Raw genomic sequence first — 27,177 nt, forward strand, 5'->3', positions numbered from 1 at the left:
CCACAGAGGGGAAAAAAACACAAGTCATAATATTGTAACCAGTTGTTTTAAAGGAGGACAGTTGTTAAAATGACAGATGTGGGGCATTTCGTGAAATTGTACTTCAGTATGGTTTCATAAACAAAGACATGCTGATGTGCCAGAATATTAAGTATCACATTGTCATAAGTATCAAAACTGTAAAAACAATATGTAGCTTTTCTGCAGAAAGAACCAGCCTCATAAATTTATGACTTTATCCTTTTTCTTCAGTGTGGCCCTAGTACTCTGTCATATAAACAAATACACATTCCATATGAATATAAAAACACAATGTGTAACATTATGTTCCTTTATTGAATAAGGACAAAACAAAGCAGGTAAACCATCAGCTCCTTTCGAAACTGAAGTCACAGTGACTCTACAAGATGGAAAGCACAGAATCCAAGCATATTATACAAAATGATACATACACATTCAAAGGTCTGTATATAACACACCCTGCATGTCTGCACACTAAAATAAATGCAGGACAAATCCATACACATCAACTGAACAGACAAATGAATGGATGCAGTAGCCTCCCTGCAGCCTTGTATTACACACAGTATACCGCACAAACATCATAAGAGGCCAAATTCGTAAAAAAACGAACCCAAAAAAACCCAAATTCCTCTGCCACCGCAGGACATATTTAACCAAAATTGAAAGCACACATACTAACTAAAATAATTCAACACATATTGGTCCCTCAGCAGCCGACCACTGTCGTCATCAGGGAAGATTGCCGGATTGTCCCAGTCCATGGCTGGTGGCACTCTGGGGGCCCTCTCCTTCCTCAGGCAGGCCACATTGTGGAGGACAGCACAAGCCACAGTAATATCACATGCCCTAACAGGGCTGACCCTTAATTTGTGAAGGCAGTGAAAGCGTGCCTTCAGGAGGCCAAAGGTCATTTCAACTCTGGCCCTGGTCCTGGCATGGGCATGGTTGTAGGCCTGCTGTGCTTCCTGGGGGTCTGTGAAAGGTGTCAGGAGAAAAGGCTGGCAGCCATACCCCCTGTCTCCCAGCAACACACCAGAGAATTCACCTGTCAACACAAAATCTCATCATTACTACCTCATAAACACAGTGATATTCTTGACACAGCCATGATGGTTATAAATAGGGGTTGTGTGGCTTACCTTGTGATAGGCACTGATAGATTTCAGAGGCCCGAAAGATTCTGGAGTCATGGACTGAGCCAGGCCATTTTGCCACAACATTGCTGATCACACAGTCAGCATTGCAGACCATCTGAAATCATAAGATGAGGAATATTACACCAATCAATGCACATCACTGGCAATGCAGAGTGTTCGTCAATGGACAATATCAAAAAGTTATGTTCACCTGAACATTAATGCTGTGAAAGGATTTCCTATTCACAAAATCGGCCTCATGGGCACCTGAGGGGGCTTTTATCCTTATGTGTGTGCAGTCCACTGCACCAATGACATTGGGGAAACCTGTCACACAAAGTAATGAGTATCCTACTATGTGTTAACAGTTGTCCTGTAATTTGTAGATCCTCTTACCTGCAATCCTATAGAACTCCTCTTTGATGTCACAGAGTCTTCTGTGGCCAGGGAAGGAGATGAAGACATCTGCTAATGCTTTGATAGCCAGACACACACTCCTTATTGTGCGGCAAATTGTGGCCTTGTTCAGCTGTTCTGCATCCCCCACTGAGTACAGGAAGGCTCCACTAGCAAAAAAGCGCAAGGCCACACAAACCATTTGCTCCACACTCAGTGCATGGCTCCGTGCAGTGCGGTGCTTAATCCTGGGACCCAGTAGTCTGCATAGATACCTGATGCCATCTGCAGAAAACCTGTATCTTTCATATAGATGGTCATCAGGGAAGGCCAGTGGGTCCAACCGGTCCCTGAAGACCCTTTCTCGCCTGAAGGCTCTCCTCAGCACAAGTGCTTCTTCATCCACCACATCTCGCACGAATGGGCATGCCATTGTCAGAGCAGAAAGGAACACACAATTTTGGGCCTTCATATAGGCTAGTGGCCACACCTGGTGCTGGGGGGGTGGGCAAAAGAGGGCGATGCCTTATAACGATGACTTGGTTGTACTGATTGCTGGGAAAATAAAAAAAACCTTAGAAAGATGCCACCGTCCTGTGTGCTCACAATAAGAGCTCATATGTCATGGCTCACTTGACTTTACGAGAATATACCTAATTTTTATTTTCAGCTGTGTCATCTTCTTGGAGCTGGGGGAGGAAAGAAAAATAATGATTAATACATTTGTGTTACAGTTAGCATACAGTGTACATTGAAGGCATATCTCACCTCCCTCTCAAGTTTTTTTATTTCAAGGTCCAGTTTCCTAATTGTCCTCTTTTTTATTTCGGACTCCAGTGCAAGATTTTCCATCTTTTTCTTCTTGTACTGAATGTCTATGTCTGCCAGTTCTATTTGGCGCCGGAGGTGGTTGCCATACAACTTTCTGATAGCTTGTGAGCTCTGTGAACACAATACAATTAGCGCAGCTGGAATTTGGCAGGATGTGGTGTCCTTTTATTAATACGCACTATGTTGCCAGGCTGGTTTTCCCACTGTATAGCATCTGGGTCCTGTAAAAGAAATTAGATTTTTTGATTTTGATGAGGACTCCTCACCATTGTAGAGTAAATAGTACTTTCACAGTCTTAACATGATACCTCATGCCTTCTGGAATCCAGAGAGATGGTCTCCTCCTCATCATCGTCTCCATCATGTGCTGTTGCTGCTGCACTGGGGCCTTCACCCTATCACATTTAATCGGATTCATATTGAAGCTAGTAGACAAGACATGCCAGGCCTACAGTATGCCTTTGATGGAGTACTCACTGGATCAGCATCGTCTGGTGCTTGTGCTGGTGGCTCTAACAGGAACACAGTGCTGCCAGACACTGCAAGGCAATAGGTAAACCAAAGTCAGACAGTCCAAATTGATTCAATATGAATGTGGTTGTATCCCATGTAGAGATGGAAGGACATACCTTGAATGAAGCGGGTGGCATCTTGGGAGGAACCTATGCTCGTCTCTTTCCCCCCAGGGATCCCCTCTAAGACGGGCCTGCCTTTATTTAGCTCCAAGGCCATGTCCTCTGCTGGGGTAAGGTCAGCCTTTGGTGACCCACCACCCGTGCCTTGTCTGTGGGTATTCTTTTTCACTGCTAAAACAGTACAGACAATGTGTGAGCAGGCACCTTCTGGGTACAATATATGCTTGTGCTTTGTTAAATATTAGTCAGGGACCATACCATTCTGCAGAATGTTCTTGTATTTGATTTTGACCTGCTGCCATGTCCGTTTTGGCCCGTTCATGTTTAATCTACACACACACACACATATTTAATGGAGTCACACTGCAAAAAATTACTTGGTATTTTTGTCTTGTTTTCAGTAAAAATATCAAAAAATTTATCATAGCTTTATACAGTGTGATGGAGTTACTTTACACAATTTCACTCATATCTGCAGTGCATTTCAATAAAAAATTTAACCGTTTCATAATTACAGTACAACTGCATTTTTGGAGATGTGAATTAAATATTTGAATTGTAATTGTGATGTTTCAGCGGAGCGGTGAGTATGTAATTGTGCACTACTTACGCATTCAGGCGGTCTGCAATACTTTGCCACGCTTTTTCTCTTTGCTTTATCACTGTGGCGGTGTTGCCTTTCTTCTTAATTATATCTTTTACCTCCTCGTATGCCTCCATGAGGATTTGTGCTTCCGACGGGGAAAAGTACGCGGCTCTAGTTGCCATGGTAAATCAGTTAATCTGTGATCTGTGGCGGGGTCTATTTGAGTGAGCCGTGAGCGCGCACCTATCCAGGATTGGTTTCACCTGGCTTAATGAATCCGTGTCTGCTCATCCTGGCTTGGTCTTTGTGCAACCAATTAAGCCTGGACGCACATGTTTTGGCTTCATTGAGCTCAGCTGAGTCATTTATCCCGGATGTCTTAATTCTACTTTTGTGCAACAGGCCCCCGGTCCTGGTTTCCTGACGATGTTCAAAAGAGCATCTTTACGAGCATCTTCATTTGGGTCTTACCCTACATGCTCCCTACATCAAACAAGTGCTGAAACTGGCTCATTCAGGCATTAAGCACAGCATGAATTGAATGTCTTCATGTTTGCCTACATAGTACAAAGATACAGCTTTTACAAATTAAATTACTGCCCCATTGGTATACTTTAGGGAAACACCTCTGATAACCAATATGGAAGTCAGGTGCAGTGTAATGTTCATACTTTAAAGACATTTTTTGTGGTGTAATTATCCATTTTATAAATATTTGATTTTGGGATTATGATTGTGTGGATACATTTCAGGTCTGCTGTAATGAAATATGGGATGTGGGACCAGGTCAGAGTCGATCACGGAAAGGAATTTTACCTGACCTTGTTCATGCAAGAAATGTTACAAGAACACAGACATGATCGAGAGGCGGCTCCTTATTGTCAAACCCAATCCACAAGAGTAAGAACTGCAGACATTTTTTAAAAATAAGTTTTAATATGTAATAGTTTTGTACATTTGCAGCTTAGTGAAACTGTAATACACCACAGAGTTTACACCATGCATGTCCAGCCATATACTATTTGCATGCGTGTGAATTTATGCTGGGATGACTGTTGTTTTTCTAGCAAAGTATTGTCATTGTCATTTATTCAGAACCATACAGTTGAAAGAATGTGGCCAGAGGTGAATAACAGGGTGAACTACCCACTGAAGACTGCTCTGGTGGGGATGACAAATGCAGAGATATTGGACATGGAGGACAGCATATCCAAATACTGTGTGTCGAAAACTCACTTGCCAACTAGCACAGATTGGTATCACAAGGATGGTTGCATCATGGAATGCACACCGGATTCCAGGTAAGGAGAAGTACGCACAGCATATTCATACACAACAACAAAAAATGACATTATTTTTGTCACAGTAGGTGCCTCAGAATCATGCTAATGCAATTTTCTCTCTATTGGGAGGAATATTTTAATTCAGCTTTTCTACTTCACAATTTCCCTTGAAATGTTACCCTCTCTACTTTATTTTGCGTTTAACACCATTTCCGAGTATTGTCTAAAAGTATGCACCGTCTTGGTAGGTACTAGGTACTACTAGAAATGTGTAATCTTTGTAATTGTGTTTAATTGCAGGAAAGGGGATACCAAGTGTACTATCCAGAGGTGGTTGCCAAGCTATCGCTCCAGTCAACCAGCTACTCGATGCCTCTGCAGCGGCTGACCTCTACCAGCAGCACCTAGGATCACTGACTCGGGAGTCTACCTTTGGTGCTGATCCTTTCCCATCTGTAGACGTGAGGTCAAGAGCTGAAATGGATTTCAATGATCAGTTCCCAGATATGGAAGCACTTTTTGAAGCAACCGTACACCGGAACTACAGGCATTTTCAAGAAGCTGTTATGTGTCTGATTGATGTAACTAAGAGATATGTTGAACACTAGTAAACCTTTACTGGTGTCTTAAAATTGCATCATGTTGTTCACTCATTTGTATGTCCAACATGTGATTACACGTGTAATACACCTCTATTGACTGAGTCATGTGAGTCTTGAAATAAAAAGTGTTCAAGTAACATTTTGTTGTTCTAACCTGGATCATAAAATGCATTCTTCAGAGAAAATTGTATCCTAACACTGATGGTATTCTTTTCGAATAGGCCTACTCTGCTTATTGTTGTGATATGTCTGGACTGTTGGGGCCTGGGTGGAGCTGGACCTAGTTAACTGCAGCTTGCAGTGGCAAATTATGAAACGATAAGAGCGTCTGCTAAATGATTAAAATGTAAATGTAAAACGTTTGCCTAAAATTTGGAGTGGATTTGGAGAATTTATCAGTCCAATTAAAGACAAAGATGATTGAAGACTGATTGTCTCGCCTGGGGGGGATTTGGGAGAGGTAAGATAGGAGAGAGGGAGAGAGGAAGAACTGTGGGTCGCAAAGAAAAGAGGTTGATTGCGGCCATCGCTTTTGACGACTGGATTGTGTGGGATGAGACGATACAAGATGGGACGTGAGCGGAAGCCAGATGTAAGTGGTGCCACGCGGAGCAGTAGAAGAGCGGCGGACTGTGAATGGCAAAGACTGTCATCGCTATAGCCTACGGACTACGTGGACTTGAGTACTGCCGTACTTCATCGGGACACTCCTAACTCACGCCTCACTTGCCGCCCTCACTCATCCTCTTCAGTTAAGTGGTCAACACATGCTCATTGCCCCCCACTGTTGGTAGAGAAACCACGCAAGCGAGGAGCAGAATATTGACTCTGGGCTATGATCACTGGGGTTGGTGTCCGGCCGGTAAACAAATGTGGTCTAGGTGTTTAGTTGGGCTGGACGGTTAGGGCTTGGGACTTTACTGACAGCACTAAGCTGCCTTTCGTACTTTAATAAATATATATTTATTGCAATTTGGAGTCAGCATTGCTCTATTTGAATCTCCCCCATCTTGTACTGTAGGCCCACGGTCCTCTACAATAGGCCTACATAGACCCACATACCCCAGAACATGGAAAACCGTTTTAATGACTATTATATAATTAAGGACCAAAGGAAAGTGTAGCCTATTTATGTTGTTGTTTCAACAATAGGCTATTATTACTTTATTATCAACAGTTTCTTACTGTATAAGTGACAGAGGCCTACAGTACGTTACTGTAGACGTTGTTTCTTTACAGTATTATTACTTTATTCTCAAAAATCCGTAGGCTATAGCCTAAGTAGGCCTACTGTACATTTTCAATGAATTCTGGGAAAATATTAAATAGGATAACCTAATGATAACTGACCGCAAAAAAACAACCAAGAGGCTTCCTTCAAATGAAAGACTGTCCTTGATCTGAGATAATAATATTTTGTTTTATTGAAAGTTTTAACGTCAGAGCTCAGGGGCTGTTACAGAATAAAAGTAGCTTCCAACTTGCTAATTAAGGGGAAACTCTTCAAAATAATGGGAGTGTCAGTTCAAAATTTGTGATTTTTTTGCTGTAATATTTCACAAAGCGCTTTCGCTTGTAGTTTTAGGCCCAATTGCTCCAACTGTAGGCCTAACTATTATGTTCAGAACAACCAGAATTATTATAAAGGATTATAGGAATTTGGGGGGATTTTAGGAATCTTTTAGGATTCTCAACCGAGACTACATTTTCTCAGACGACCAAATCGTGGCCAAAATCGTACACTGTGCAGCCGGCTTAAGACTGTTAATAAAGTCTAGTTATTAAGTTATTAAAACAGTAAATCAAATGGTAAAATAATTAAAATATTTGTACTTCCCTCATGTGGCCCGCCCTATCATTCGCCTATAGGCCGACCAGACAGGGCGGGGTGTGAGCCTTCAGCTTTGAACACTGAACATCCTTTAATTGATTGCAGTCTAACAATTCTGAAAGGATGGACACATACACTGTACGAAGAGGCACAAAAACTGTGACCTTGAGGGAGGAAGACTCAAAATTCACTAAAAATTGGCCGTATATTTCAGGTGTGTAGTGGGCTAGACTATGTCTGTAGAAAGTAACCATGTTTTTGATTTCTTTGTGTAATGTGTTATTTCGGACGGGCTATTGAACCAGGCTAGTGAACAGATACCTTTGATTTAACTAGCCTATGCTTGGTTTAAACCTAGGTTTTAACCCACTGGTAGTCTTTTGGGCCTATTTATCAGTTAGCCGATAGACCTAATGGGTTTATACTAATAAAAACAACTTTTTATTAGTGAATTCGAGTCTTTTCAAGTCGACATGTTCTTATAAGCGGCTCCACGTGGTAGAGTCGGCAAGATAAAGGTGCAGCAAGGATGTCCTACACGTGTAATTCACGTGGACTAAATTCCAGCACTTGAAATGCTTCCAAAAATGCTGAATTTCAAACTATACATTTAGATTCTTTTTTGGAGCCATGTAGGCTACAAGATTCAACGTTAACCACAGGCACAAAGATAAATATTTAAACTGAGTCCTCAAGTTTTATCAAAAGCTTGGAGTGAGATCACATGCGTTAGGGGAGGAAAATTCATTTTTTTTCACAAAGGGGGCACGCATTTACAAAGCATGTATGAGAGGCAAAATAAGAGCAGACCTGCATATTCTGCAGGAAAGTGTAGCCATCTTGATATTTAATTTATAGCCATTGCCAGTATTTCTTATTTATATCTTAACAAAATTATGGGGGGGGGCACAGCATTCCATTTGGGGGAGCATTGCCCCCCCAAATGCCCCCCCAAATGCCCCCCCTTGGAGACGACCCTGCTGTCAATCCTGGTGTAAGTCTGAGAAAGTGTAGTTTGAGTGTTCTTGAAGGCTTCTTGTGGAGCAGAATGTTGTGCAAAAGTTGACAACACCTACCAGTGACATTTGTGAATCTGGTTACCCAATTTGTGAGATATAATTCTGTCCGATGTGCTAGTAAGTTAGTATTAATAAGCATCTGGCAAAGTACGTCACAAAAGTGCATTTTCAGAGTGTGTCATCAAAGTAATCAATCAATCAATGTTCCATTCCATACAAATTTAACTTGCCTCAACCTCTAACTCTTGAAATCCATTAGGTGGTCGTTGACACGCTCTACTTGACAGACGGTCAAAATGTGGCCCTTTTCCCAGGGGAGAACGGATTCTTCAGCTCCGTGGATCTAATACCACATGGGCAGTATGAGGTGAACGGTGAAGCACCACGTGCACCGACCACCACAGCTCCCACCGAGCGCCCACGATTCTCATTCCTCCAGCCTAGCACGTCATCAACCCAGGGAACGACAGCTCCTGGAATCCCTCCTATACCAACTGCATCAAGGCATGCTGGGAGGCCATACTCAAGGTGTGCATAGAGTCATGTGTGCGTGGATGGGATGCATTCCATTATGTGTGTGCCGTTGTTTCCTAAAGCATATTACTATATGCTATATACTTTGTAACTGACAGGCATATAGGTATGCGAGTCGCATACCTATATGCCTGTCAGTTACAAAGTTTGCGACACAGTCCTGGTTTGACAGTTTGAATCCCCACCCCCCTCATTTATGTGTTTCAGAACCGTATACAAGGCTGACATGGTTGATGGCAAACTCCAGCCAATTAACATGTTGGTTGTGCGGTTTGGAGAGACTGAAGCAACTGTTTCAGCCATCGCTGCAAAAGTGAAGGAGGCCCTTGGGTCTGATGAGGAATTTGTCCTCACAGACATCAAGGGCACCCAAATTGTTGACTCAGAGGGAACAACAGGTAATAATCCAAATGTATTTGAGAGGTGAGACTACAGAGACAAGATGTGAAGATATCTTATTACCAGGCTATACAAGGCTGATCAGCGGATGATCAGCCTATACCTTTTGAGTTGGGGAGGGGAATACACAAAGATTTCCATGTATTACTACACAAGCAGTATGTAGAAATAATACAGCTTGTAAAGCAAAAATAACATACAATATACCATATTAATGAAATAGAACACTGTAATTATAATGGTCATATTTTTCACAAAAGAAGTCACAGCATCCTTTACCTGCACTGGAAATCACACATTTCTGGCCTTGCATGTCTACAATTAAATATGTCTGAATGAGAAAAAATAATTAAATGTTGTGTTTTTAACACTTTTAGGGTCAGCATACTGGAGACAGAACTACAGGAAGGTCTGGGCTGTGTCCTTGTCTACACTAACCAACGTCAACCAGGGAAAGAGGAGGCGTTCAAGGTTGTAGACACACAAAGTTTAAGCTAATCACTTTCAGTGGAGTTCTTCAATAAATCAGTGTATCATTTACATTACATTTACATTTACATTTTAGTCATTTAGCAGACTTACAGTAAGTACAGGGACATTCCCCTGAGGAAAGTAGGGTGAAGTGCCTTGCCCAAGGACACAACGTCACTTGACTTGGCCGGGAATCGAACTGGAAACCTTCAGATTACTAGCCCGACTCCCTCACCGCTCAGCCACCTGACTCCACGTATCAAGTAATGTTATTTAGGACAATGTGTTCATTGGCTTATAGTTGGAGCATAAAAGTACTATACCACTTGTGGGAGTCAGGTGGCTGAGCGGTTAGGGAATCGGGATAGTAATCAGAAGGTTGCCGGTTCTGGCCGTGCAAAATGACATTGTGTTCTTGGGCAAGGCACTTCACCCTATTTGCCTTGGGGGAATGTCCATGTACTTACTGTAAGTCGCTCTGGATAAGAGCGTCTGCTAAATTACTAAATGTACCACGTTTGAATATTAACAATGTTGCAAAGTTTGTTGAGAATCCTTTTATTTTATATAATTATAGCACTTATCTTATGTAATTTCTATTCAGTAGCTTCAGAGAGGACAGCCTGGATGGCATTCAAGAAAAAATCGAGGAGGTGATCTTGGCATCCCAGAACCTGGACTCTGTGCTGGTGGGCTTGCGTGAGACAACCAATCTGCTGGCGATTAATCAGCAGAGGATGTCAATGAAGGAGGCTTTCAAGTGCCTTGTCTGCCAGGGTAGGCCTATGTTCATTTGTTTGATGGGCTAAATTACAATTAGGATTTGCACATTATGCAAAGTAGTACATTTTCTTATTGTCATATTTCCATAATCATATGTTTCAGACACAATGGCTGAACCCATGGTCTCCAGTTGCTGCAGCAGTTTGGTGGGGTGCAAGGACTGTGTGGAGCAGTGGTTAACCACAGCAGACCAGTGCCTGAAATGTAGGGCAGCTGCGTGGCCTATCTGGAGTTTTGGAGATGATAAAGGATTTGTAAACTGTTTGATGTTTTTTGCCTAGTAGTGCTTGTTTTTGTTTTCCCTTGTTCTTGTACTGTTCATGGGTAGGGAATATTTCATTTCATACATTACATTTCGACAGAGGCTTCTCTTAATAAAAAGCGTTTGATTGTTGTAATGTGTGTCAGCATACTCACTGTATTATTAGCAATGGTAACTGTTTAAATCCAATCAGGAGTCAACATTTGGCACTCATCCAAAATCATTCTGGGCTGCGTTTCCCGTTAACGATGGATCGTAGCTGTTACGAGGGTTCTCTACGATCAAAATAACGATCCATCGTTGTTTGTTATGTGCGTTCCCTGAACATGCTGGTAAGGAAAACCCTCCTACAAGACGTTTCCCAGATGCGGAAATGTGATTATTCTGTCGCAAATTTTGTTCAATAAACTTTAACCAAAATAATTGAGTAGGCCTAATCGCGGTACGCAAGAATTATTATTTAGCAACGTTGTAGGCTACATATAGGCCTACTATATCATCATTATTATGATCGTTTTAAATTTATATCGTAGGTGGTTGAAAATAGTTCACATGATTTGCACATAGCCTAGCAGGTGTTATGAATTTACAATCAGCGTGATGCATTTTTTAAACGCAATTCGCACACCATTTGATTAAAGGCATGTGTAGTCTAGTTCATTGAAAAACATCCCAGTTTCAGTTTAACTTCTGTAAAAACAATAGAAAATAATACAAATATATAAGAGTTGTCTTTTTTTCATTTTGCATCCATGTAGCCTTGTTTTTAGGGTCGGCCGACTGTGGTGTCTCCACTGAGTCTCTTTGCTTAAAATGCACTTAGCGATCTACGACTGATCAGGAGCTCTCGTTAATCTACGACCATTTCTAAGAGCCTCTGTAGCTACGTTTTCGGGAAACGCAGCCCAGAAACTTTGCAGCGCACCTCTCTCGCTGCTGTCCTCGAGTTTTATAGGCCCTATCACCAAACTAACCAGTCAGCATATAGTAAAAAGTATTATTTAAAACTAGAAAGTGCATTTCCTGCAGAAAATGCGTTGGAATGCTGAAAGATGAAATATATATATTTTTTTAATTGCTGAAAATACAGAAATGAGAAAATACCCGCAAGCTGAAATGAATTTCAAAAATGTGTGTCACTTAAAAGAGGCAATGTGGAAACTGAACTGCATCATCTAACAATGCTAACAGTGCGTTCACACTGCAGCGGAGCGGGCGTCGGCTTCCAATTTATTTTCAATGAAACCAGGCGTTGACGCTCGCGTAGGGCATTGTGGGAAGGCGAGCGGAGCGTTGCAAGTTGGATTTTCTCAACTTTATGTAAACGAGGAGCGTGAAAACGCTAGCGTTGGCTAATCGGATTGGTTTCTTGTTTCTCGTAACGTAGCAACCGTTGGTCATGATAAACATTTATAGGTTTCACAATTTCAAGATGGAGGAGAAACTTTTTGTATGTGTCTGCACACCCAGGTCTGTTCAGAACCAAGTTACTAATGTGACGAGCCTGAATTTAAAGATTATATTAAACTAATAATGCATGGTGCATGGTTTCCGATGTCGTCAGTGTTCCTAGTGTGTTTTTATAGCCTACTTTTAAATTCAGTCTCGTCACATTACGTGACTGTTCTGTGCCACTGCTAGCTCGCTAGCCCAGCCTACAAACGACTGGTTGAGTGACCGGTGGCGTAACATGTATTCTACTGTAATTTACATTTAGTCATTTAGCAGACGCTCTTATCCAGAGCGACTTACAGTAAGTACAGGGACATTCCCCCGAGGCAAGTAGGGTGAAGTGCCTTGCCCAAGGACACAACGTCAGTTGGCATGACCGGGAATTGAACTGGCAACCTTCGTATTACTAGCCCGATTCCCTCACCGCTCAGCCACCTGACTCCGTAATCTTGCACTAGTAAAATCTTGCACTTACATAAATGTTGTGTAAAAGTGGTATTTTGATCGATATTGTGAGTACATGAACCCAAATCTGCACGCTTGGCCATGACTACAACTCTGTATTAACTTGTCAAACACGCCCCCGCGCGTGGTGAACTGTGGGAAGGCAAGCGATGCAGAGCGTTAAAAAACGCTGCAGTGTGAACGCAGCGTAAGAGCTGAAATACAATGCGGGAGAAGCTGAAAGCTGAACTGTTAAACTGTAGAAGTAGTAGAAGTAGAATATTCGTTTTAGTAGCTGAAATTATAGTGCTCTTAGTCTTTTAATGAGACGAGTTGACTGAATAGCTTGTCTTGTGTCTCCACTAATAAGCTACTACCAATCACCTGTGTAAGAGACTTGAGTGGCGCATGTCTGTTTGGTTGCCACGGTGATGGTGCAGCTATGATTGCTAACGCGCTGAGGGCAGAGCGAAAACAGAAATGTAGCTAGAATCCACACCTCAAACAAGTTAACCTAGACGCAAAACTATACGTCCAATCCAAAAAATAAGGATATTTTCCGAGACCCAAGACTTTGCCGAAACCAGAGATGTCCTTTATATTTCTGTGCGGTCAGAAATAGGACTCTACCGGCAGTTTCAAAATCTTGTTCTTTTTGCTTTCTCTGACGATTTTGTTACCAGATTTGCATTGGTCTCTATGGGGCGAGAGTTGGACTTTGTCTTGCTTTTGTGGGGCTCTGAATAAATGTGTACGCCTGTTGGATTCAACAGACAACTGTCTACGACCAGCACAAAATTAGCTATCTATTGATCCAAAAATGAAGCATGAAGAGCGAAAATTGTGGCAATGCTGGCAAACTAGAAATATTTTTTCAACGACATCCGAAGCTCCCCTCCAGTCTAAGCGTTTCAGTCTGCACTCTAGGCTTTCACTTACACACCCATGTAAATCTCAGAAACGGCTTGAAAAAGTCATGAAACATAATCAGTGATATTGAAAAAAGTTGATTAGATATCAAAAAGCTGATTTTTTAAAAAAATTGTTTAGGGTTTTGTCAACATTTTAAAGTTCAAATGGTGGCTGTAACTGAAGGATTGAGGAAGAAGAAGGATTTAAAAGTTGAAGTTCAAGAGGATTGATTTGAATATTGATTTATATTAATTCAAGCATAAGAGGTACAAAGCTGAAAAGATATAGCAGTCATAGCCTGAAACTGCTGAATTTTTTGATAGCTGAACGGTTTTAATAGCTGAAGATTTGAAGGCGCTGAAAGGTGTCGCGGAAGAAATAGAATAAGAATAATATTAAGAAGTTGAATAAAGATTCAAAGAACAATACTTGGAATGCTGAAGCAGCATTCCAACAACAAGACATTTTTGTGATTGGCAGAACAGTAGGCTAATAGAAAAAAATACAGTAGGAAAAACAAACAAACGAAGGAAACAAAATCAGAGGTGTTTTCCTTCATTTTGGGAACATCTGGGGAGCAGTGCCCCCCTCAGACCCCCCCCCTTCCCAGAACCGGCCCATGAGAGCAGTGTCCCGAATGAAGTAGGCCGTAGCCTAGCCTACTTAAGCCCACGTATTAGTCCCTAGCGATGAAGTTCTCTTTATCATTTGCCGCTCGTCCCCAGCTCCTCGCTCCCTGGCTCCACTCACCACTGGCTCGTTTGGCATGATCCGGTCGTCAAAAGTGTTTTCGAGGCCGACTAGCCTGGCTCTGCCCTCCTACGTACTTCCGCTCAATTTTGATTTTGCTTCTGTACTAGGTCTGGGATTTCGATGTATTAGTCAGCTTTCAGAAACAACATTTTAGTGGGTCCAAACAGCAAACAGAGGGAGTAACTGAGAACGATGACATTGATGTCGTTCGCTAGTTTGAGTTGTAGTTCAGTAATGGCGGCGGAGTTGCTGCCGAATATCCAAAAGTTAAAGCCGGAGCAGGAACAATCTTTGCTAGGTTTTGTTGGTGGCCATGATGTTATGGCCCTCCTCCTCACAGGGTTCGGGAAAAGTTTGATTTTCCAGCTACGGCAGCTAGCTCCGTTACAGTAGTGGTGAAGGAGTTGGCTAAAGCGAACGCTAGTAGTGATTGGTTATGGCAGATCAGAGTGGCTCTGGGCAGATCCAATAGTTTTAAACTTCAACAGAGTACCCGCCTTCAAGGAAGTTAACGCTGTCAATGGAGCGATCCCAGACCCTCTGTACAAATGAAATGTACGAGGGTCTGGTTAGGACCAGGCTAGCAATCGACCTCCTTTCCTCGCGACTCACACACAGCTTTTCTTTCCCTCGTATCCTACCTGCCCCAAATCCCCCCCAGACGTGCCAATCAATCCTCAATCATCCCTGTGCATTTATTTGGGAAGATAAAGTACGTTCATAGCCTATAATGTATCATATTTTCTTACTTTCTTTTAGGTAGGCCTACTTTATATTAAATACAATACAAATTAAAATACAGACACTTTGAGGAAAAGTCAGCAGTATTAAATGATTTATTTTACAAAATGTATCGAAATAACATTTCAATTCTGTAAAAATTAGCCTTGGTCTTGGTCTCGACTCGGCCTCGCCCTGTCTTGGTCTACTCGATCTCGATACACTCTTCTCTACTTTTCTCGTCTTGGCCGAGACTTGTTCTCGGTTTAGGTGGTCTTGACTAAAACAAATGTTGACTTTTCACCATCCACAAAAAATGTCAATTAGCGACTAGTGACATCTGGCTACTTTGGCAATCTCCGTTTTCGCTGTTGAGGAACAGCAACATAACTGTGATTTTAGGCTACTATGTCCTACGTGTTATTAGGCCTATAGAAAGTCACATCAAGAAACAATTTTCAAATTTTTTATGTACTTTTGTGCACTTCATTAAAACAGACCTGGAAGTGGTAATTTAGGTGGGGGGAGGGAGGGTTGGGGAGGGTTTCTTGCACGGGTGTGAGCCCCGTCTTGTAATGTTTCTAATACATCCAGCTTGGTGTGTGTGTTTTCTCCTTAAGAACCTGCTGCTATGTCGTCAAGATAGTAGGCTACTGTACGCTACACATCACAGGTTTAAAAAAAAAAAAAAGCTAGTCGTTGCTGCCCTCTGGTGTTTGGAAGTAATAACACCCCCAATCGTTGCACATCTCCCCTCCCCCTCTCTCTTTCACTAGTGTCAGTATGCATAATACGGCCGATCAAATAAACGAGTAAATGGCTCGTTATACCGTTTGTGTTATATGGTTATTCCGTAATTCCAAAATGAAACAAAACAACGGAAACCAAGCCTTTCCCCATCGTCTGGTTCTGACATCCAAAATGGACAAAACGATATTACGAGGCTATTTTTTATTTATTGCAGATACCAGCATAAAGGATATGCAATAATCAAACAAACGAGTAAATGGCTCGTTATACCGTTTGTGTTATATGGATATTCCGTAATTCCAAAATGAAACAAAACAACGGAAACTAATTAAGCCTTTCCCCCTAATCTGGTTCTGACATCCAAAATGGGCAAAACGATATTACGAGGCTATTTTTCATCTTTTGCAGATACCAGCATAAAGGATATGGAATAATCAAACAAACGAGTAAATGGCTCGTAATACCATTTGTGTTATATGGTTATTCCGTTATTCCAAAAAAAACGGAACAACAAAAAACAAGCCGTTATACTTAAATGTGTGTTCGACTTACTAAAATGACAAAACGGTATTACGGCCCTATTTTGCGTTTGTCAACACGGGTTGCAAAATAGAAAAACCAATGGCCACAATGTACACGGACCTATGAGTAACAACTTCCGGGTCACCAAAAACAAAATTTCAAAATCATTTTCGGTCAGTGCCCCGTTTTTCGATTTGGTTTTTCGATTTTGGTTTCTCAATTGAATAACAAGAAAAACAATCGTTTTTCGTTTCTCGTTTTTCGTTTCTCAATTGAATAATGGAAAAATAAATAATTTTTGGTTTTTCAATTGAAAAATGAAAGAACGAATGATACACATTGATTAACGTTATACCAGTAATATTTGTTTTATTTCTACAATAGCATTCTTGTGTCAGTTGTGTCATCTAAGTCAGTGTTATGGAATATGACTTATCAAGTCCAGCTAGCAGGGAGGAATCGGCCCAGAAGCGGCCCTTTTCCGGCCAGCCAGAACTTAATGAATCGGCCCAGAATCGGCTGTCGGACTCGGGCCGGAATCAAAATGAATGACTGCCCAGAATCAGCCCGTGTAAGATCCCAAATTCATCCCAATTCATCAAATTCATCCCAATCCACAACGTTTTTAACGCTGATCAATTGCTTTTCACAAAGTATCGATAATACTAGGCTACTTAAAAAGGAAAAACTCATAGGCCTAGCCTAATTGAATAACATTTTTATTTTTGGGTTTACAATCTATTTTGTAAAGCTGTGCCAGGTATTCTGGGATGTGCATCACTCTTCGGTCTGGTCACTTCTCCCTCGCTCTCTCCTTTTTCTTCCTCCATCTCTGTCTGGGGCTAGCTGCATCCATCGCTTGATGTACTTTTCTATTTCCGCATCAGGAACTCCAGAATGGTTACGACGCACAGAACCTTATTAGAAAGAGAGAACATTTAACATGTATTCAAATAGTCCCTGAAATATTACTACTCATAGTCAATGGATATCCCTTATTATAATTTTTTTAATCAAGGGCCCTTTGTAAAATATATCCCATTCATTATATTCTTTCTTCCACAGAAACGGTGTTGTCATATAAACTGTGTTGTTATTATGAATTTCCTTTGCTGACAATCAAAACATCAGCCTGTTCGATTTAAATAAACATTTCTGTGACGTTGTGTGTCTGCACCAGCCAGTGGTCATGAAACTCTTACCGATGACAACACTTTTTAAGGCAAGAGGTTCAAAGGCCTGTTTCCCATTGGCCCCTCTCCAATTAATTTTCATGGCCAGGGCATTAGTAAGGAGCTTTGCGAGGATTCTCGCCACATTCTCCTTGGTGGTCATCCCTCCAGACAGTCCCAAATATGCTGTCTGAAAAACAAAAAATGTATGTGATGATTATATCACCAATTTGAAGAAAGCTTATGAATTGTAGCCTACTCAGTCAGATTGTGGGTTGATTACTTTTCAACAATACTTGTTTGACAGTTTATAATGTTTAGGCTACATACCAAGTTCTTTTTTATGCCTTGGTCTGAAAGTTGTCCCTCAACTCTCTTCAAATCTTCCAGCGAGGACATTGGAAGTCAAAGGTCGGTCAAATCTGGAACTTCATCCAAATTTGATGCATTTGTCTGGAGCTTTTGCAGCTGCAGCAAAATCTGCCTTTGCTGCTGTTTAAGTATCTCCATTGAAGTTAATATCTCACGAAGAATAGCTGCTAAATACAAAACAGAATGTAACAATGTTAATGTAAAAGTTGAGCTGTAGATAAATATTTTGGGGGCAATACTGGGTTCAGTATTGTTCCTGGTGGGGTAAGGGATAACTTATTACGCTTATATATAACGCTATATACAATTAATGGTACAGGCATACAGGGGCGTCTTAATAGCACTTGAAGCCCCTGGGCTATGGACTTTATTTTTCATTTTGAGGCCCCCCACACGCTAATCGCACAATCGCACGAGTTGCTTGTATTGTTATTTACATTCCGTTGCACGGTTTAGGCTGAAATTCAGTTTTTGTGGCAAAAAGTGCATTGTGTCAACGAAGGGAACTCAGTGCTAGCCTACGTCACAACGTCAGCACACATTAGCCACAACGCATGGATAAAACGTGCATTGCTGTTGCACAGCAAGTATTGTATCGTGCCGTGGTGTACTAGCAGCATTATACATTTAAGCAATTCAAGACTTGCATGTACAGTAAGTAATGTCACAATAAATTATGTATTTAAACTCACGCTTGTGTTGTGCGTCGCTGTATTTAATGCCACAGCCTAAACTTTATGTCAAAAGAAACGTTTTTAATTTCTGGCGCATTCAAACAATCCCCTCAGTGAAGTTTGGCTAGCAACAGCAGCTAGGCTAGCTTGCTCGTAGCACAATTCAACTTCTCCACGCAGGGCTCTAGACTGAGACCAAAAAGTCGCGTTTGAGGGCATATTTTCAGTTAGCAGATGGTACCGTTTGAATCGCGATTCCATCTGAAAAATACTGCCGGTGACAACATTGTTAGAACAGCTTGTCTCAAAGGGGGTTCAGCTTGTTTCATATTAAATGGACCCATCTGCAACCGACGCAAGCAAGCACACCCTACAAATTGTACCCCCTCTAGTTTTTGTTACATTTTGTTACATTTTGTTTAGATAAGGGGGAGGGGGGGCCTCCCCTGCCTCCACATACACCACCAGATGCCACTGTAGAGCAGAGTAATTACACCGCGAATACGGACGTTTATCATCATTATTATTTTGTATTATTATTAAGAGGCCCCTGATTGGTCGAGGCCCCGGGCGTAAGCCCGTGCATTAAGCCGAGGGAAGATGTCTGCTAAGGTAATAGTTGTCTCGAGTCAAACAGAGTTAACTTCCAATCAGAAAACATCACCAGCGGTAATCTAAAGACCACCCAGTGGTAATCTAAAGCCAAACTTTTGATAAAATTTAAGATCCCTGAATTATGTTCCAGTGGGTCAGTGGAATACAATTTTAGCACCACCAGTTTCAGACATCTGGTGGGAGCCACAAGTAACACTTACGATCGCATAGCTGCTGTTGAATGTTTGGCTCAGTCCTTGTTTGTGTATTGGAGGTCCCAGGTGTCTCTTTTCTGTCCTCTGGAGGTCTAATGACAGGTGCAGGTGGCAAACCTTTAGAGGTGACTGACCCGTCCTTCCGTGGAAACTTGGCACTTGGTTCATCCTCACTTTAAGTGTCACTGAATATTTGTGTATTTCGGCCCCTGATGTTCAAAATATAAGGTTATTGAACTTGTAAGGATGACCAGTGAAGTACATTCATGTTGATATTTAGCCTATCCACTGAAAAGGTTTTCTTATCAAATTAAGTTGTTAGTTGATATACCTTCCTTTTCTCTTCATGTATGAGGGACGGTCATCCTCCTCCTCTTCTGTCTGAAGATCAGATTGAACCACAGCCATAGGAAGCTTATGGCGAGCCTCTTCATATGTGTCTGTTAAGAGAATATTTTAATAACGTGCTGTGTTTAGAATGCAGATGCATATTGTCTCAGTAGGTTGATGTCACTTATAAGTACCGGTAGTTAACTGTAAATATAAGTTTAACTCACCTCTTGTGTACCTGATGTTCACATCAAACAGACCCCATGTTTCGTCAGGTGTTTCTTGATGTTTCACTGCCCTTGTGCAGCGTTCAATATGACATGAATGACTTTAGACACACTCATGCACCTTTGTAAAGACACATTTGTATTTATAATAGTTAAACACCAATTTCACACAAATATTGTTGTAGTATTTGTAAACACTATTCACAAACTTTAAAAACATTTGGGTATGGTCTGGTTCCCATATTACAAAAAAAAAATGTTCTGGCATCCAAAATGTTTTACATATAATAGTAAAATACAATCAAGTATCGGCCAATATCTATTGGACTACCGGTACAGATTTCATCTGTTAACCTTCCACTAAGTGAAGAAGTGGCATGCCCACAAATGTGTTTTTAAATGGCAAGAGCACATACTTTACAAGGCTTTCATCTACCTTGACACATTTCAAGTTTGAAGACATATCTGACAAAAGAAAGACTCCCAACTGTGAGGATTTAACTGGGTAGTCAAAAAAGTCTGTGACAGAAGTGAACTCATTATACACAACACAGTGGTCCCCTTCTATGCAAATTATATTTCTAACTAAACCTATACTGTCTTTGCTTTTGATGCAATTGTCTCCAGTGACAACCTTGATGCAGAAATTGGCAAGATATATTTCCTTGTATTCACTGACTGTAGTGGTAACATGTTGTGGGATATGACCATCATTGTGATATTTTTTCAACTTAGGGGGAGAAATGTCACTTCAACAATCAGAGGTCGAATTTTCCAACTCTGATATCCGTCTTATAACTTGTGCCACAGGAAAGTGTGGACTTCTAACCATTTTTTTTATTTGACCTAAGACGTTTTCAAAAGGGAAACCCGAGATATTATCAAGATGACTGTGTTGTTGCACATCATCACTTAGATGTATCAGACCATGCACATTGTATACCAAATTCTTGTCCCCATAAAGCTGGCCAAAGTGTTCTACAAAAGACACTAGCAAAGTTTTAGCAAAACAGCACATCTGAACAGATAATGAAGGACTAGCAAGAATTGATATTGCGACTGAAAGGAGCATGAAATTATTGTGCACTGGTTCACTCAAAAGGTTGTACAGCACAACCGGCCCGGTGTATAACAAAAATTGTCTGAATTCAGTAGCCTTCCACCTGTGTCTTTCAGCAACAACCCTAGGCTTTCTTGCAAACTCAGAGGGAATATAGCTTTTTAAAGAAAGTAGATGTTGAGACAACTGAGTGACCCTCTGAGATGACAACCGGGATTGAAGTGGACCAATGCTGCCAGTCCATAGCTCTAACAGTTTTCTTGTCACTCCAAGACATACAAGGTGCATGTAGTCATGGGGAAATGCTGTTACCATACCAAAATTAAGTATGCTTAGTGGGGATGTCTCCTTGTGATTTTCCTCATCTGACTGTGCATTGAAGCTACTATCGGTTCTCAGGGGACATTTGGTCTCAGGAAAAGTCATTCTACCTTGAAAATGCACACCATATACTGTACATTTATCACACCCAGCATAGCCTGAGTGTGACTTGATACCTTTGATGAAAGCCTGTGCAGGGGCATCACACATTACAGAACTAATTGTAATAAAGAGTTGTTTTCCTTTAAACGTAAAGCCAGAGTGCAGTTGTTTAGCTTCTTTTACCAAATCTTTTAACCCTTGTGTTATCTTCGGGTCATTCTGACCCATCAGTCATTGTGACCCACCGTCGTATTGCGACAAATTTACCTCATACAAAAACAAAGTGAAGCATTTTCTTTTAACTGTCGGGCTGTCTCAGACCCCCCACATTGGAATGGTTAAAAGAAAATTATTTTTATTTGTTTTTGTATTGGGTAAAATTGGGTAAACACAACGATGGTTCGTTATGAACCTTTGGGTCATGTGACCCGAAGGCAGCACAAGGGTTAAATACTCTGCCAATGAATTTGGTTTAGATGTTCCACCAAAAAGTGCAATCAGAAAGGGTTTCTTAATGTTAAATCCTTGGATCAGTCCCAATATGGGCCACAGTTGCATAGAGGAACTTTTAAAAATAGGAAGCCCATCAAAATTTAGTTGTAATTTCAACGTATACCTATTTGGGAGTTTCTGCCAAAGTTTGTCGAGTGTGCTAGATATTGAACTTAAAATACCAAAGTAAAAAAAAAGTGCCACCAGCAATCCTGGCAATTATGTAGCCTCTGTTGGTATTAAGGAGAGTCCTTGCATCTTTTGGCAAGGTTGGATGATGGAACCTCAGAATCGAAAGCAGGACTGTTAATGCAACTAATGTTATTCCATATTCAAGAGCCCAATTGACCAAGTTGCCTTTAAAACGGTCTGTTGGACTTTCAACCTCCTCGTCAACCATCTCCTCAACATCTTCAACCTCATCATCAACCATCTCCTCAACATCTTCACCCTCATTATCAATCTCATCATCATCAACTTCACCCTGCTGTCCACCTTCTTTTAAACCTGCACTATCCATTGATGCATCAACAAACAGTTCATTCTCAAAGTCTTGATCACTGGACATTTCCTCTGAGGCCTCATTAGATTGAAGAATAACGGTATCTTCTACAGTAGACTGCTCGTGTTGGATGGATGTCAGAAATCTTGCCACGTTTGCAGTACACCTTCGCCGGATGTTTGAAGTCACACTATATTCTGAATACTCCTCAGCCATTATTGACAAATGCCAAGAGTTCTAAAACACACAGTGGAAGTGAATCACTAAAGGGCAGTGACATGTATAGTTTAGTTGGTACTGACCAAGTCATTTGATTGGACACTAAGAAGCCTTCACATTTAAACATTTAACTATGTATAACTTATTTTTAAAGAACCTTTATCACCTTAATTGAGTGAATAGCTGTCTGGCTGCAGGAGGAAGAGCGGGGACGTCTGCCGATATTACAGAAAGTTGACAAGTCTAGAGAAACAGCAGATATGTATCAAAGTAAATGCATTAGCACTAACATTCTGTTTGATTAATTAGAAGTAAAAGTACTAATAGTAACAGTATGTAAATATATTATTGTAGGCTGCATTATATCTCGCAATTGCGTTTTTTATACAACAGTAAGCTCTGACCAAGTAATTTGAACAACTCTCAGAACAACCTGCTTGACCCCAACCAATCAGGCTTCAAGACTGGCCACTCCACAGAGACTGCCCTCCTTTCAGTCACCACTGCCCTCCAGTCTGCCAGAGCGGCTTCCAGGTCATCCGTCATCATTCTGCTGGACCTTTCTGCAGCGTTTGATACGGTTAACCACCAGATCCTGCTCGCCAGACTTTCTGAGATGGGCATCACTGGCAGTGCACTCCAGTGGATCTCATCCTACCTGTCGGGAAGATCCTACCAGGTTTCCTGGGGAGGCAAACTGTCAGGACCTCGCCAGCTCTCCACTGATGTCCCACAGGGCTCCGTCCTTGGACCCCTCCTCTTCTCTCTGTACACCACCTCACTTGGACCAATCATCACCTCCCATGGCTTCTCCTACCACTGCTACGCTGACGACACGCAGCTGTACCTGTCGTTCCCCCCGACTGATCCGGGGATCTCAGCTAGGATTGAGGCCTGCCTCACAGACATCTCCGCCTGGATGACCGAGCACCACCTCCAGCTGAACCTCGCCAAAACAGAACTTCTCATCATCCCGGCTAAACCCTCCATCTCCCACGATCTCTCAATCACCCTGGGATCTGCGACGGTGACCCCTTCATCCTCTGCCAGGAACCTTGGGGTTACCATGGACGACGAGCTCTCCCTCACGGCCCACATTGCTGCGGTCTGCCGGTCGTGTAGATTCACCCTCTACAACACCCGGAAGATCAGGAGATACTTGTCTGAGCACTCCACCCAGCTGCTAGTCCAAGCACTTGTCCTCTCCAAGTTGGACTATTGCAACTCGCTGCTCGCTGGTCTCCCAGCATGTGCAACCCGCCCTCAGAACGCAGCGGCCCGCCTGGTCTACAATCTACCCAGACGCTCCCATGTTACCCCGCTCCTCATCTCTCTCCACTGGCTACCTATCATGGCCCGTATCAGATTCAAGACCCTGGTATTGACCTTCCGAGCAGTGAACGGGACTGCACCCGTCTACATCAAGTCTCTCCTGCAGCCTTACACCCCCACCCGTCACCTACGGTCTTCTTCAGACAACCACCTGGTGGTCCCACCGCTCAAGACCGCCCGGCCCCCCAGTGGTGGAATCAACTCCCCACCTCCATCAGAGATACTGACTGTCTCTCCACCTTCAAGAAAAGGCTCAAGACGCACTTGTTCCGGGAGTACAACGGTACTTAGGAATGGTTCGCTTGACCCGATGTTAGTTTCCTCAAGGATCACAATGACTCTTGCTTAGAGACTTGTTGCTCTTGTGGTTAGTGGTAACTGTTTTAAATTTTTGTTCTTGCTGTGATATATTGTTTTTATTACTGTTGCTTGCTTTTTTCCACAGGTACACTTGCACTTATAGCGGTTCATGTTGTTTAATTGTAACTTGTCTAACTACATGCTCTTATGGTTCTTCCCTTTGGCACTTACTTTGGTTGTTCACAATGTGTGCTTCATGTTTTGGCTACTCGCGATGTTTTATCTTGTTGTTATGATCAGTGACCTATGCACTTTGTAAAGCTCTCTCTTGGAAGTCGCTTTGGATAAAAGCGTCTGCTAAATGAATACATGTAAATGTAATTTAATAGCACATGAAAAGTGATCTTTGGGTAAGTGTATAATACTTTCATACAAGAGAATGATTGTTATTTATTTATTTTACTTTCATGTAATCATTAAGCAATTAGAATTAAACATTAAAGTAGTTAAATGTAAATGCTGTGAATATTGTTTTCGTGTGTGAACACAGCCATCATGGATCGGAAAGGGTTAATTACGTACACAACGCGACAATTGTTTACTGCACTCTTTAAATCCAGCCACTTCCGTCGACACCAATGAGGAATGAATTTGAACGAGAGCAGTCATTCGGGATGAGCACGCGTGAATGGTAAGTTGTTTCTCACATAAGGCTATGTTAGTAGCTAGATTTATGTTTTTATTGTTGCATTAATATTCATCTATCAGTTATGATATTGTATTCGAAAGGTTAGTGTCAGTATCGTAAGATAAGGTATGTTAACATTGACAGCTGGCTAGCTTGAGTTGATTAGCTCGCGCAATCCGTTTGATTTTAGCAATTAGCTCCGAGGTTATTCCAACTGTCACATTAGCATAGGGAACCTGACCTTACCAAATGGTTATAATAGGAAAAATGTCATTCCTAACTTAAGTTAATTTTCACATTAACCGTAAATACTTAACGTAATAACGTCGCATACACCCGTGTAGGCTAGCTCTACTCACCTGGCAATTGTTGTCGATTGGTGTTGGTCAGTTGTCAATTGGTCACTGTACTGTACAGGAATTGCTAGCTAGGCCGTAGCAACTAACTTGGACTAGCTAAAATATTGAGTATACTCAACTAACGCTAGACCTAAATACAAAACCTACAACAAAACTACTGTACACAACACTGATACTATAAAACAATTGATTAGTCTATGCTAAATATACAAAACACTAATGTAAACTACACTATCATAAGCTACGCTAAAGATTACACAACAAACCTACAGTAGAGCTATGTCGGAACACTAGCTAAACAAAAACTATCAAAAACTTTAGAGTTAGCGTCACTGTGTCCAATCCCGACCGGTTTTTAGCTAACATTCTGAGAAAATGCCACTTCAAATATTGATAAAAATAATCGTATCACGTTTTCAGCTGATTTACTGATTTCACGTTAAGCTTTAACTTCTTACCTTTCGAAGTAAATATTGTTTAAAAATTTAGAGTTAGCTTAGCCTTTACTAGAGCCGGTCAAAAGACGCTGGCGCCGGTAAATTACCCGTGCGCTACCCTTGTCCAAACCCGACCGCATTTCTAAACACTGGCCGCTGCTGTTTTTCTGGGGATATTAACTTGATCCAGGGTCACCAAACTGACCATCAATGCTGGCAACATATCCGGGGACGTAGTTATGTCCTCCACAATAAGATATCACGCTTCAACATCTCCAAACTATGCGATAAAATCTCAATTGACTGTATACCACCACCTGCTGGATGTTTTGTTGAACTCTTCTCAAAGTTTGCTAGCCCCCATCCCTTCCTCCCCTCGACTACAGATCACGTCCCACATGATCGTGTATTTACATTGGCAAGACAAAGTAGTGTTAAGCTAGCATTGAAATACACTCATATGCTAACCCATAGTAGCAGTACGATGACAACAAAGACACACTTGTCAGAGTAAAGATCGTCGCCCGAGTGTCGTCGAGTGGTCTTTCGGCCAAAGTAACTGTCCTATATTATTTAGACATGTAAACGTCCATATATGTTCATGAAATACACGTAGATTGTTTGGTATGCCTAAAATAATACTACTTACACTTTGCTGGCGATAGCAAAAGAAAATGCTGGCAAAAAGACCGGAAACTGAGTGTCCAAACCCCGTTCGGGTTTGGACAATAGTAGTTTACAGCGGTCGGGATTGGACACAGTGACGTTATATAAAATATTTAACGACTATACTACAGTAAAACTACAATTCTAACAATGCCTTAATCTTTCTGTCTTTTCTCGCTGAAAACCACCAACAACTGCAAAGAAAGACGTTAGCATTTTTAATCTGTTGGTAAACCATCCACGAGACGTGGATGGTTTACCAACGGCCCGTGAGGTCAGTCTTTGGCTGTGGTGGTACGATCTGCCATATTTTTCGGTGTGTTAAACTTCTGTAGCCTACCCAATATGAACAGAGACATTAAAACAAGTGATCTAATGTGTATATATACCATAACCAACATGATCAGATAAGAGAAAACAGCACTGAGTAGGATGAATCAGTCAATTTTGTAAGAGTAGCCTACAACTGTTCAGGATTTACAAGATGTATGTTCAGGATTTACAAGATGTATAACACTTGTTTTATAACTAAGAGGGATTATGATGTGCCCATTGCTGTTACGATGATTTTATTTACATGATTGCACTGCAGTGTATTTTACATTGAGAAAATCTATATTGTAGGCCTGTATTTTTATGCCATGTGTGTTATATAATCCAGTACTGTGTCACAAGTAGCACAGGGGATATTTTACAAACATGCACAAGTATTTGTTTTCCACTCATGGACTCTGTCACTAATAGCCTATAATGTTTACATGTATTCTCAA

At 41.5% G+C, this 27,177-nt stretch overlaps 1 protein-coding gene and 1 pseudogene across 4 annotated transcripts in view; one reads left to right on the plus strand and one right to left on the minus strand.

Annotated features, from left to right (window-relative positions):
• Positions 1–294: 294 nt before the first annotated feature.
• The window catches only part of LOC136959844 (putative nuclease HARBI1), a 201,725-nt gene continuing 174,842 nt past the window's right edge, over positions 295–27,177 (minus strand). Inside the window, exons 1-13 of one of the 4 annotated variants that reach the window (XM_067254047.1) lie at positions 3,633–4,011; positions 3,281–3,351; positions 3,017–3,193; positions 2,865–2,926; positions 2,696–2,782; positions 2,567–2,608; positions 2,325–2,498; positions 2,223–2,245; positions 1,832–1,876; positions 1,557–1,726; positions 1,372–1,487; positions 1,164–1,275; positions 295–1,069 (exon numbers count right to left, since the gene is read on the minus strand). In XM_067254047.1, coding sequence (XP_067110148.1) covers positions 699–1,069; positions 1,164–1,275; positions 1,372–1,487; positions 1,557–1,726; positions 1,832–1,876; positions 2,223–2,245; positions 2,325–2,498; positions 2,567–2,608; positions 2,696–2,782; positions 2,865–2,926; positions 3,017–3,193; positions 3,281–3,351; positions 3,633–3,790 — 1,608 coding nt within the window. In that variant the 5' untranslated portion in view covers positions 3,791–4,011 and the 3' untranslated portion in view covers positions 295–698. Of the gene's footprint in view, positions 1,070–1,163; positions 1,276–1,371; positions 1,488–1,556; positions 1,877–2,222; positions 2,246–2,324; positions 2,499–2,566; positions 2,609–2,695; positions 2,783–2,864; positions 2,927–3,016; positions 3,194–3,280; positions 3,352–3,632; positions 4,012–27,177 lie in introns of those variants that run through there. The other 3 variants (XM_067254045.1, XM_067254046.1, XM_067254044.1) reach the window with 3 other exon arrangements.
• LOC136959847 (uncharacterized) lies at positions 4,066–5,642 on the plus strand (annotated as a pseudogene).

Source organism: Osmerus mordax, chromosome 17, assembly GCF_038355195.1.
Source record: "Osmerus mordax isolate fOsmMor3 chromosome 17, fOsmMor3.pri, whole genome shotgun sequence".
Taxonomy (NCBI): Eukaryota; Metazoa; Chordata; class Actinopteri; order Osmeriformes; family Osmeridae; genus Osmerus; species Osmerus mordax.